Source organism: Lepidochelys kempii, chromosome 24 (assembly GCF_965140265.1).
Source record: "Lepidochelys kempii isolate rLepKem1 chromosome 24, rLepKem1.hap2, whole genome shotgun sequence".
In the NCBI taxonomy this organism is placed as follows: domain Eukaryota; kingdom Metazoa; phylum Chordata; order Testudines; family Cheloniidae; genus Lepidochelys; species Lepidochelys kempii.
Window position 1 is genome coordinate 16,864,921 of NC_133279.1, and position 13,222 is coordinate 16,878,142.

Sequence of the window (13,222 nt, forward strand, 5' to 3'; positions counted from 1 at the left end):
TCTTTAAGGGGGGAGGTTTCTCCATAACGACACCAGCGAGCCTCAGGGACGTGAGCTAACGCCGGCATTGGGATGCTGTAGGATGGGAACATCTGCAGATGTCTGACCACAAGCCGGCCATGGCAAGGAATTGACATGTCTGATAAGAAGCTGAGATCACTAACATACTAATCTATAGGAGATGGAACCCCAACATTGGCAGGTGAGGAGAGACAGATCAGGAAGAGGGGAGAACCCCCTAAGGAATAGGCATTAAGCACAGTGACGTCGGGGTAACATTATAAAAGTCGTACCCCAGCCTGTGGGCAGGAGGCGGGCGAGATGTAGCGTTTGGGGGGTGCCTGGACCACGGCACCAGCTGGTGATGAGGAAGGTGATGACTAACATTTCCGGTTGTTCTGCCAGGGGCGGTGCGAGTGTGGGGCGGGGCGGGTGGGCATTCTGTCTTACCGCTGTCCTCCAGGCGTATGGGACTCTGCTACAGATGCTGATCAATGATTAGAAATACAGGAGGGTTCCTCCAGTGCGAGGGCTGCGACCGGCCCCAGCGGGGTCCCCAGCTGAACGGCAATTTTAAGAACGCTGGGACGGATCTAGGCACCAGAACCTGTCGGACCTCCCAGTGATCCCTGCAAATTTGTAAGTAATCAATAGAATTAACGAATGATATATAGGTTGGGCTCCAATGGGCAGGAATTGGGTGCTGCGGGGCCCGTGCAGGGCTGGGCTCAGGGGAGCAGCTTCCCCAGCAGCACCCAGTCAGGCCAGGCAGTTAGAGGGCAGAGGGGAATTGCCCCAGAGCCAGATCGTTGGTTGCTGTCTCCGCAGGTGTAGAGGTCACCTTTGTGAAGAAGTACACGTAGTCTGCCGAAGGCAGGGAGACTCCAGGGGTAACGTCTTTTATAGAGGGAGTGGCACACCCTTTGCCAGAAAATCTTGATATATCCAAAGCAGGAGCACCTGGAGAAGAAGATGGACCCGAGGGAGGAAACCAGCCTCTAATGAGGCGGGGGCAGCTCTGGTTCCTTCTCTGCCCCCAGAACCTCTGTCTCCACCATCCAGCGGTTCCCGCCTCTGCCCCCCGGTCCCACCCTCCCGGTGCTCTCCCTGCTCTCGCTGTAACCGGCCACGGCAGGCCAGGCGTCTGGTCCCCTCTTGCCTCCCCCGCGCCCCTTTCTGCAGCTCCACAAGAGACTGAAGCTGGAGTTTGGATCCCAGCTGATCACCGGGGGCGGCTCCTTCCCCAGCGCGTGTCCCCCCGGGGAACACGCCCGGCTCTCAGCGTCCCCGGCAGCCCCGACCGCTCGGTTCAGTTATTTTATAAACACCCCAAAGCGCTGGGAGTCCTGGACACACACGGAGAACAGGAGCTTCCACACTGAGCAATGGCTTAGCTCCACCTTAAACATACAGGGAGTGGGGTCTAGTGGTTAAAGCAGTGGGGGCTGGGAGCCAGGACTCCTGGGTTCTCTCCCCAGCTCTGCATCATTGACATAACATTGACATAACAACAAGAGACGCGTTGTCATAACTCCAGGAGCCGGGCAGCATCACTGAGGCGGGGGAGCTGGTCTGGAAGGAAAAAAATCCCAATTCCTCTCTCCTTCCCTCCGGCCAAAACCCCTCTTGGCCGCCCCCACCTTCCCAAAGCTTCAGCACAGCCCGAGGGTTGGGAGACTCTAGGGGCCTGTCTACACTACAGCTTAGGCAGGTACAAGTTACGTCACTCCAGGGTGTGAATAAGCCACCTCCTTCAGCGGTGTAAGTTACGCCACCCTAAGTGCCGGTGCCCACTTCCCGCTGCCATCCCACTGCTGCTCGCGGAGGTGGTTTTATTATGCCGACCGGAGAGTTCTCGCCTGTCAGCACAGAGCGTCTTCACCGGATGCGGTACCATGGCACCGCGGTCGCCCTTCTAGTGTAGACTGGCCCTAGGTTTCAGCAGCCCTTTGGGGAGTTCCCGAGGCGTGAGGTTCCCGGGCTCGCTCCCGCACTGCGGCCAGCTGGCAGCATTTACCTTTGTATCGAACCCCAGCGAAATCGATGCAATAGTTCTCATCCCCTGTACAAGGGGTGATCTGGCTGTCGCATGAATCAGAGTTCAGATCAAAGCAGGTTGGGCACTGCAGCCCGTTCCCGGCGGTGTTCTCCTCGGGCACTGAGAACCGAGAGAGAGAGAGACATGGTCACAGGGTGGGTTAAACCTCATTCAAATTGCAAGGCGTGCCCGCCGACCTGCACTGGTCAAGCATACGAAGGCCCCACCCCAGCCTGACAGCATTGCTCCGTCTGTCTGTCACACGGCAACCTCTGAATCTGGCAGCCGACCAATACCAGCATTTTCAGGTACTTTCTAGGCCAGGGGTTCTCAAACTGGGGGTTGGGAACCCTCAGGGGGTTGCGAGGTTATTACATGGGGGGTTGTGAGCTGTCAGCCTCAAACCCAAACCCCGCTTTGCATCCAGCATTGATAATGGTGTTAAATATATTAAAAAGTGTTTTTAATTTATAAGAGGGGTCACACTCAGAGGCTTGCTGTGTGAAAGGGGTCACCAGTACAAAGGTTTGAGAACCACTGTTCTAGGACCTCAGGGCCAGAAGACTACTGTCTTTGGAAGAAATCGGAAACACCCTCCTGCCATCTGATCAGAGCGGCCACCTCTGCAACTGTCTCAGATCAAACACCTGTTTGATGGCCCCACTGACATCCCCAAGCCCCCATCTCCATTTTGCCCAGTGTACACGGTTACACCCGGAATGACTGATCTCTCAGACAGAGAGAAGGAGGACGCGGGGGGGGGGGGGGGGAATGGGGAAGGAGGGGTTTGGGAGTGGGGCATTGAACCCATGGCAAACCAGGGGCATTCCACAGGCTTTATGCAGATATGCTTATGACTATGACTATGACATAACTGTAATATGCTTTATGCAAAATACTTCACGTGATCGATCATTGGAAAAGTTGTAATCTACTGAATCAGGTTTTCTCATTTGCATGCAGGTATCATCTTTGTAGATGGTTACGAACATGGAGTATAACCCTGTGTTATTAATGTAGCCCTGATAAGTGAGGGCCCTGGAGGGTACTTAAGGAACTCGGTGGCCCATTGGTGAACAAACAATGACCTGTAAATGGACTTGTTTTTCCTGTAAGCCTGTGATGGGCCCTGCAAAAGCATGAGACTGTCTCTGGATTCCTGATGCTGGAATCCATCTGGGATGCTTTTTTTTCCCCACAAGAGCAGAGGAGAAGTTTAAACTGAGCACAAAGGATTCCTGCCTTTCGCAAAACCTATATAAAGGCGGGAAGCCAAACAACAGAGGCGGCTGCCAGTTGTGAGCACACCCCTGCTTACCAGCCAAGACATCTGTGAAAATGAACATGGGGAAAGGGCAGAGCCCAGACTGGGAGTGAGTCTAGTCTGTGAAAGTCATTATTTATTTTCCCTAGTAACCTACCTACCTGCCTACCCAGTAAGCCTGGACCCTGGATCCGTGTTGTAGCAGACTAGTGTATCTGGCTCAGCAAGACAGGGATCTGGGGGTACTGCCAGACTGCTGCCAAGCTGGCAGGGAAAACAGACTCAGGGGGTCTCAGCACATCAGGTGACAGCACCAAGGGGGTCCCAGTGACCAAACTCATCGCTGTTTTAAAAAAGCCTCACCCACCTCTACTTCCTGGTTAGCTGGTCGGTCGCCGACCCTCCCATGGCGTCCCCCCACTGCTTGTTACCCCTTTTATCCCGACCCGGAGACTTTCAACAAGTCCGTCTCCTATTCACATCCCAGCCTCCAAGCAGGTGCCGACACCTTGGCTATACCAGGCAACCCCTTCTCCCTTTGTCCCTGCCCGCCCGGAGCAAGCCGTGCCCCTCGGGGCCGATATCCCAGCCGTGTGTGTTCTCCCCCGACATCTCTATGACACCGGCGATGTCCCAGCTGTGATCACTCACTCATTCAAAAGCTGAAAGCGACAGGAAATCCAATTGTTTGGGGAAATGGCCCAACGGGCCGGTTTGAATTTTTTGCACAAGGACCAACGGGGATCAACTGGCCCGCGATGAACAGCCCCGAGTCTCTGAACTCAGTTTCCAGCCATCAGAAGAGGGACATCTTGGAGCAGCTTCCCACAGTAAGTGGGGGGCAAAGCCCCCAGCGAGTTTGAAGTGGAGGCTGATAGGCTCAGGGAGGTTTCGATTTGAGCCCATCCCGGCTGCTGCCCCCTCTCTCGCCTGCAGCCCTCGCCCGTCTGATTTCACATGGGCCCCAACTGTTCCACTCCCTGGTCTGGAGACCCGCCAGCTACAGCCATTTCAATGGCGACAGAAATGACATTCGAGTGAGTGGACTTTAGGGCAATAAAGGGGAGAAATGGTAACAAAGACAATCATGCCGGGGCTTGTCCACATGAACCATTCGACTGTAGCAAGCGGGGGAGGTGACTAAGCTCCACTGGGCTCTGAATCGACCCTGCACCAGCCTGCCACGGCCCAGCTGTCCACGTGCAGCCTGCTGACATGCGTGAACCCTTCGTTCATGTGCTTTAAGCTAGTGCCCTTCCAACAAGCCATGAAATGGCACCGTAAAAACAGATCCCTACGTACCTGCCAGTACAGCCGAGTTACACTTGTCTGTGTTGCACTGTGCGATGTTGACCCGGATATACTTGCCATTCCCAAGAGTGACAGTGACGGGGCCTTTTATGAAAGCACTGAAGTCATCTAGACAGCCTTTGGAGACGCTTGTGGACTTTGTCCCGTCTGCTGTTACTAAAAAACCAAAGAACAGAACTGAGAGGCTGGGAGGGGAACCTCGAGGCGGAGCAGGGAGGTTATTTTACCTCTGAGTTTGGCCCTGGGGTGACGTTGCTGGGAGCCCGTGCCCAGTTCTGGCACCCACCATTCCAGAAAGAGTTTGCACACTTGGGGAGGGGTCAGAGAAGAGCCATGAGGATGATTAAAGGGCTAGAAAACCTGCATTAGAGCGAGAGACACCAGGAGCTCCACCCAGGTAGCTCAACACAGAGCAGATTCGGTGGTGACGTGATCCCCGTCTGCCAGAACCCACCCGGGGAACAAACATTAACTAACGGGCTCCTCAGTCGGGCGGTGGAAGGTCGGACGCCATCCAGTGGCTGGGAGTTGGAGCCGGACAGACTCAGACTGGAAATAAGGCGACTGTCTCACAGGGAGGGTGATTAACCACTGGGACAATCTCCCAAGGGCTGTGGTGATTCTTCCTCAGTGACAATTTGTAAAGCCAGATGGAATGCTCTTCTCCCACCTCTGCTCTTGGGGCCATCTGTGAACCCGAGTTAGCCACGCCCTGGTCTCAGCATCTGCACTGCCAAGCCTCCCGGGGCTTCGATCCACCCGGACACCGCCAGGCCGGGGCTGCACTAACCCCGGGACAACGTTAGGCCTTTTGCAGGCATGTCCCATGGTTGTTAGCACTGCCCTGAGCTGTGCAGTTCTCTGCCGTGAGTCTCTGCGACGGCGACTCTGCTTGAGAGCCAGGTAGAGACGAAGCCGGCTGCAGGGAAAGTGGAGTTTAAAACGTCCCCAAGGGGTCGATAAACCGGAAGGTGATTTCGCTGCAGCAGAAGTGAGTAGGCAGGAGGACAGGAAAACATGGCCCCCAAGGAATTATGGGAAGGCATTGGAGGACTATTGGCAACTGTGTGAAATAAGCTAGTGTACAGCTGTGTCCCCACTGCAAAGTTAAAGTGGAACCCGGGTCTAAGCTACACCTTGAACTGCACAGCCAGCCTGAGCTCACAGCTCATATCCACTCAGGTGAAAGGGTCTGTGTGTGGTTAGTAGGGACGGTGGCGGGGGTTAGAGCTAAACCCCGGGTCACGGCCCACATTAAATGCAGTGAAGCCGTACCCTGAGTGGGTGGAAGTTTTAATAAACCCATTTGTGACTGTGCTGGGAAAATTTCCTGACTGTGGTCAGAAGGGTGTGTGTGTGGGGGGGATAGATAGATAGGGTGTGTGGGGATAGATAGATAGATAGATCACATTAAAGCTGATTTGTGCTATGCATCCTTCTTACAGGGTAAATGAAAGGAAACATTAAATCTCTTTAATTCAAAGGAAGGATGAACAAAACCAGGTCTGTAACTAAGGTTTTCAATTTCAAAAGGGCAAACATTGAGAAGGGAACTAGTGAAATCTACTGTCCTGATCCCAGGGAGTTGAAAATGGAGAAGGTTTGGAATCTCTTGAAGTCAAACAGGCAGAAACTATCTTGAATTTGCATCCCAAGCAAGGAGAAAAATCTTGTAAGGCTGGGCTCCAGCCCTGAGCAGCTGACTAAGAGGTTCAGACAGGATTCTGGGAGCCCGGTAGTGTACAAGGGGTCTCACTGCCAATTTGCTTTTTTTAACATAATTCAGAACGTGCATTTCCACCCAAAGCAGCTTCGCTTGCTGCAGCGCAGCCGTCCATTGTGGAGCTGAAAACGTAGTGAATAAAAATCCATAACTAAAGCCCAAGGGGTGAGATCCTGGCCCCACTGAAGTCAATGGCAGATCTGCAACTGGCTCCAAGGGGCAGGATTTCAGACCGCCCAGTCTGCCAGTCGCAACCCTGTAATGTTGCCTGAACAAATCAAGCGTCGAGCTCAGACTGAGTGTTCTGTGCCGGGTGAATGTGCTTTGTGGGTGGATTGTGCTGGGGTTGGCCGTAGCGATGAGGATGTGTCAGACTGTGGGGTAGGATGTGCCTGGACTGACGGCAATGTCACCTACCCAGGGTATTTTCTTCTACCACCATAACGCAGCCACCTTTAGCCATGTCTACTGTGCAGGTCCCTGCTGGAGGCTGGCAGGAGTCTGCTGAGCCATAGCACGCTTGGCATGTCACTGTTTGTGCTGGAGAAAGAAGAACACGTGTTTCCTTTTTACTGTGACGTAACAGTCTCACTCTGACACGTCCCTTAGCCCCAAGTCTTCCCCCTCTGCTCCAAACAAGCCGAGGGGTTAACGGACCCAGTTTCCTCTGGGACACTCGGCAATTGCACAATTTCAGCCGCCCTGGGCCAGTGGTACCCAGGGGGTCAGCACGGGGACGGGTGAAGGGGATGGTGCTCTTCCCAAGCTCCGCCCACAAATTCAGCTCCGCCCACCCAAGATCTCATTCCTGTTTTAAAGGTATTCACAGTACCGGAGAGTCGCTCACTTCTCAGCGTGCGTTGCCTGAATCCATTGCACCACCCAGGGCTCCTTGCAGCCCCCCATTGCCCTCACAAACTCGAGTTCCCCTCCCATCTCCTTCTATAGCAGGTTTGCCAGGCTCAGACCCCCACCCCCTACATAATGCCAGGGGCTCTGTGTACCCTCCATTCCCCTGCCCCGTACCAAGGTCTCCTATTCTCTCCCCATGCCAGGGGTTCTGTGTGCCCCCCATTCCCATCCCCCATACCTGGGCCCCCAATCTCCCCCAATGCCAGGGGTTCTGTGTGCCCTCCTCCTCCCCTTCCCCCCACCATCCGTCTTTCTGCCTGGGAGATCAGCCGCTCAGGGTGTAATATGTTAAGCTCCATGGGGACACTGGGCAAAGCTGGTCTGGGGGGTGTTGATGGGCTGGAAGGTGTCAATGGCCCCATCAACTGGTTCTTTGATCTACACACAGTTACAGAGGGGGTTGAAGGTCTGGCTGGGCTGGCCAGTCTCCAACAGCTCTGTGTGTCCCCGATTACCCTCTTCCGGTTTTCTGATTCCGTCCTCCACCCCCCAAAAATCAATAGGGTTCTGCCCAGTGATGTCTATAACATCCCCTGCAATTTAGGAGTTGATGGAACGCAGTGTTCAAAAGTTACTTCATTGCACAGAAATAGGGAAATGCCATTGAGGTGAGTGCGGCCAGGTTGTCTGGGCTGCCTGCCAGCCAGCAGAGGGGTCTGACGGAAAGGTTTGGGGTGCAGAAGCCAGCTGTCTTGGCCCTTAGCTTCGCAGGGATTGCTCCCCTTTGGGAAGGCTCTGTGATGGGCTGGCTCCAGGACTACAGCCGGTTACAGGCCCTAGGCTTAAGTTAAAGTCAACTTTGCCCACATCCCTCTGGATCAGCCCAGCCATTTGCAGTATGTGGGAGATGGCAAGGATGGAAATTGCCAGGCAAAAAACTGTGTTAAACAGCACAAAGGGACGTTCATTGTCTCTTGTTCCCCAAATTATCATTGATACAAGTCATATTAACCACAGCGCACAGACCTCTTGGGGACATATAAGTGGAGAATCTCTGCCCTTCAGTCCTTATGTACAGCGCCCTGCACACGAACTGTGTAAGTGCAACATCTTCACAGCTTTTCTTTTAGAGAGTCTAAGAGTTTCAGGCTCTGATGCTGATCTAGTCTGAGCTCCTGCCTAGCTGAAGCCAGAAAACCTCACCCAGCCCTTCCTCCATGCAGCCCATATCTGATGGTCGAGTTAGAGCCAATCTTCCAGAAGGACGTCCAATCCCAATGTACAGAGACCAAGAGATGGAGAATCCCCACCACCACCACCACCCCCACTTGAGAAGCTGGTGCCAGGATTAATTCCACTTTGGACTGATCTAAATTCAGCTCCCACCATTGGATCTCATTCTGCCTCTGTTTGCTCGGTTGGAGAGCCCTCTGCTACTGGACATTGTAGGCTTGATTCCAGGTTACACTCAGTCCCCTATTGTGTAATTTACTCCTCTATTAATTCCCCTTTATGCTGCCAAAGCAGTGCAGAGGGGCCTTCGTGGGAATAAGAATTCAGGGCAGTGTCCAGTCACGGTGTCCCTCAGGTCCACGCCCAACAGATGGGTTGCTATGGCTGCGGCCCTTGGGGAATTCACACCCTGAGCACTGCAGTGTGACCAGACTAACCCCTGGGAGAGATGGAGGTCGATGGGTGAATGCTTCCCTCAACTCGGCTACCGTCGCTCGGGGAGGGGAGTTCCTAGAGGGATGGAAAACCCCGTCCTTTGGGACATGAGGCATCTTCACTACAGGGCTCTGCTGGCCCAGCCACAGCTCTGTGGCTAACCATGACAGCAGCCATAGTGTAGACAGGGCCCTGTACCCCACACAGAGCTAACCCCCCCTCCCTGCATAGGCTGGATGTTCTCCTGACTGAGGATCCATGGGGGGTAAAGTGTCCAAGTCCGGGCTGGTTTCAATGGCCACAGCAGCGGGTGACTCACCTTGTGCACTCGTAGCTAGGAGAGCAGGGAGAAGGCAGAGGAGGAAGGAAACCATCCTGGTCCTGGCAGGCCCACGGGGCTGGGCTCAGAGCTGAACAGGGCCTTCTCTCGGCTGACACAGCGAGCTCTGCCGGGGGGAGGAGGAGAGAGTCAAGACCGAAATGAGGATGGAAAGGGAAAGGGAATTAGAGCTGAGATTAAGGGGGGGAAGCACCAGGGAACAGAGCTGCACAAATAACCAATTTTTTGGTTCACTGGCAGTTCTCAAAGATCGGGGGGGTGGGAGGATCTTTTTTGGTGGGCCCAAAATTCTCATCTAACTAGAAAGCCAGACAAAACGTTTTCTTTTTTCAGAATTTGTTTTTCTAGAATTTTTTCCAGCTGAAGAAATGCAGAGAAATCAACACAAATTCGTGAAACGTTTCAGTCGCCCCAAAGCTGCATTCTTCAGTGGAGAAAAGTTTTGGTTGGAAAATTTCTCCCAGCTCCCCCATGGCCCAGACACGCCTCGCCGTAGCAGAGCGGGGGCTCCGGGACACCGGAGAAGGGCGCTCCGCGGGGCAATCCTCGTCATAGTCGTGGCTCCGGACGCAATCGTGGTGACCAGCAAAGTGCAGATGTCAGATGGAGCCAGTGACAGTCACAGGGACACGACCTGCCCCTGCCTCACGTCCTGTTACACCAAATCGCTTCAATGTGGAAGGAGACAGTTAAACAGCAAGTCAGCCGCAAGCCTGTGTGCTTATTGCCAGACGGCCAGGGCCCCAGCAAGCCTACGGGTCCATTGACTTCAACAGTTACACTGGTGTAAACCGGCTGGGATCTGCCCCATTGACTCCAATGGAGCTACGGCCGATTGACCCCAGCTGGGGATCAGGCCCAGTTTTCACTCCCTCCTCCGTATTTGCTCCATGTCTGCACCGTCCCTTCTGACATGGGGCGATCAGCACGGCCTTGGGGCGCCAGGGTCAGAGCATCCTGCCGATCTGCAGAGGGGCCCTACAGTGTTTCCACATTATCTCCACCCCCTTGGGTGGCCCAACGGCTTCTTCGCTTTCCTCTTCTGCAGCGAGCTGAGGTGTCCATTGATCCTCCTGCGGGGACGCTCCGGTCCCTTCCCTGGATCAGCCCGGTTCAGTTAGAAACTGTCAGGTCTCGGAGGCTTCAGACCCCCGCCCTGCCCATGTGCGTTACTTTGCATTGACCAAAACTCAACTTCATCTGCCATCGCGTTGCCCGTTGACCCAGCTCCGTTCGATCTCCCTCAAGTTCCCGACTAGCCTCCATTTGTTGCCTTCTCTGCAGATTTCACCACCTCCTCGCTCACCCTCCATCAGATCATCTGAGTACCGTGAACGCTGGGTCTAGCGCAGAGCCTGGAGGACTCCACTTTTAAGCTTTTGCCATCACACAAAATTCCCTTGAATTCCGGCTCTGTTTTCTTGAGACACCAGGTGGGGGGAAGAGACGAGCTTCCGAGCGACACCGAGCTCTGCTGCGGTCAGCGGAGCTCGACAGCTCGTGTCTCTCCCCAGCAGAAGCTGGTCCAATAAAAGCTTTTCCCTCCCCCACCTTGTCTCTCTAATATCCCGGGACCTGAATGGCTACAACAATGCTGCAAAGTCTGTTTTCCGGCTGTTGTCCTGTTTCTGCTCCATGACAGTCCTTTGCCTCCCACCCCAGGACGGCTTTGATTACTTACTGCCTTATGACAGGTTTCAGAGTGACTGCCGTGTTAGTCTGTATTCACAGAAAGAAAAGGATGCATCCCATGAAGTGAGCTGTAGCTCAGGAAAGCTTATGCTCAAATAAATTGGTTAGTCTCTAAGGTGCCACAAGTCCTCCTTTTCTTTTTCTGCCCCATGGCGAGGGACTGTGCTGAAGTCTTTTTGACAGTCCAAATCAAGTAGGTCAACTGGCTCTTCTCTGCTCCCTAAACCTGGGACGTTCAAAGCATCTGAACGGAGTCCAAAGCCTGACTCCCGGGGAGCGTCAGCAGATGCTGGCCCCCTCGCTGCCATTTTTGCCTTTAAAAGGTCTCTATTTCATTCACACACAATTCCATGAGTGGGGCTTCTTTTCCTTTGCAAAACTTGACCCGCTTTATCCCTGGAGCTTGCATTTGAAATATATCTCCATCCTTTACACTCTTTCAGCAGATCATCAATGATTACAAGCAATAATTTAACACATCTTAAAAACTCTTACCTTCAGCCGCACAACAGTTCCGTTCACCTCCAAGTTCTCTGTAGTATTAAAGAGATGCACTAACCTGTCTAGCATGGCCCCTTTCCTCTCTATATAGTCCAAAAACGCAACCAGATTAATCTATAAACTGGGAGTAACCGTGAATGATTTACTGAAATGTAATAAATTGCACGACCCCTATACCTGGGCACTCCCTCTTTAAATACAATTCAGACTGACCCTTTCTCAATCCAGCAGCTGTTGTTTTATTGAACTTGTCCCATACAGTCTGCTGGTTTGTGTAACAGAGATAAGAGGTGGTACTCAGCTTCGTCACAAGGGTAGTCACAAATATAACCATTTGCATATCAGAGGTGTTTATCCAGATCCAGAGGTGCTGTAAATGATAGAGGAACCGGAAAATTCATAGCAGCTGGGATCTGGCTCCACTGATTCCTTTGAAGCAACGGCCAATTGACACCAAACGGGAGTGGGGTGAGATTGTCAGAATGAAGCTAAGGACGGCCATGGAGTTGGCTCCATGAGGACAGCTCTCCTTCCACTCCCAGAACAGGTTGTTAAATTCCTTCTCATTAAATTGAGCGTAAGCAGAGTCAGGATGAGCTCCACCCTCACATCTGGTGGCGAGTCATGGTGGGTTGTGGAAAAGAACTTCAGCGGCTGATCTCATGTGCATACGTACACCAACCCTGCCTAGATGGTCACTTTGGCTGCTGTAGGAGCCCCAGTTTCTCTGGGGCCAGGAGAAAACTGTTATTCTCCTGATTATGTGACCCAAGGACAGCAGAACTGTCCTTGGCCTTTTGTTATGATGGAGGGACTCGCCATCAACTAAGGAGCACTCGCTAGTCAAGGGACATGGGTTCCAAAACTCAGTGGATGGGGGGGAAGGAAGGGATTGCTTTATGCCAGTTGGGTACCTCCCTGAGTTGAAATCACTGAGTAGTGTGTTAAATAGTAGGGGGCCTGAAGATGTATTGGTGAGCGACCTGCAGGATGGCTACTTGGGAAGAGCAGCTGGTGGAGTGGTTTGCTGGACGGCTACTGGAGAGGAGCGGCTGGTGGTGAAGGCTGCAGCAGAGACCCACAGAAAAGTGGTGCTGTTGGAGCATGTAAGGTGCCCGTTTACTCCCCCCCCCTTCCATTTCCACACAGGCTGGGGTGTTAAAACTCTGCAGGTGAACTTTTGAACTCTGGGCTCACCAAGGACAGAGACTGAGACTTTTGGGTTGCTGGACTTTGGGGTTGTTGGACTTTTGGGACTTTGGGGACTTTGGGGTTGCTGGACTCAAGAACCAAAGGGAAAGGGACACGGCCCAATTTGTTTAGGGCGGGGTTTTGCTCACGGGTTGTGTTATGAATCCGGTTGGTGGTGTTTCCCCAACATAATGCCACATTGTTTCTCTCTGGTATTAAAAGGCTTTTTGCTACACTCAGACTCTGTGCTTGCGAGAGGGGAAGTATTGGCTCTTGGAGGCGCCCAGCGGGGGTGGTATAGATTTGTCCCAGGTCACTGGGTGGGGGCTCGAGCCGGTTTTGCATTGTGTTATTGGAAGGGAACCCCTAGATACTGACCCCGGCCCTTGTTGCTGCCAACTCTGAAGGGCAGAAGGGTTACATGTGTTAATACTCATTTGGTGACAGATTTTCTTATCTGCCCCATACCAGGGCGTTGCGTCAAACTGGATCCCAAGAGCACAACCTTGCACCCGGCTGGGGGAATTTAGTTATAGAAGAACTGAGAGGAGAAGAGCATTTCAGCCTTGGTTGCATTACAGGCCAGCTTTGCTCCCTCAGGTTGTCGAGATGGGTAGGGGGCTTCCAGATGGAATCCAGGTG

The 13,222-nt window shown here is 53.3% G+C and overlaps 1 protein-coding gene across 1 annotated transcript; it reads right to left on the reverse strand.

Annotated features, from left to right (window-relative positions):
- Positions 1 to 385: 385 nt before the first annotated feature.
- Positions 386 to 11,497, reverse strand: LOC140902790 (phospholipase A2 inhibitor and Ly6/PLAUR domain-containing protein-like). Its single transcript, XM_073323262.1, has 6 exons — positions 11,384 to 11,497; positions 9,176 to 9,302; positions 6,754 to 6,876; positions 4,605 to 4,769; positions 2,018 to 2,158; positions 386 to 960 (listed from the first exon to the last, which is right to left on the reverse strand). Exons 2-6 carry the CDS (start codon positions 9,228 to 9,230, stop codon positions 773 to 775), a joined length of 672 nt encoding a protein of 223 aa, XP_073179363.1. The 5' UTR covers positions 9,231 to 9,302; positions 11,384 to 11,497; the 3' UTR covers positions 386 to 772.
- Positions 11,498 to 13,222: the final 1,725 nt, after the last annotated feature.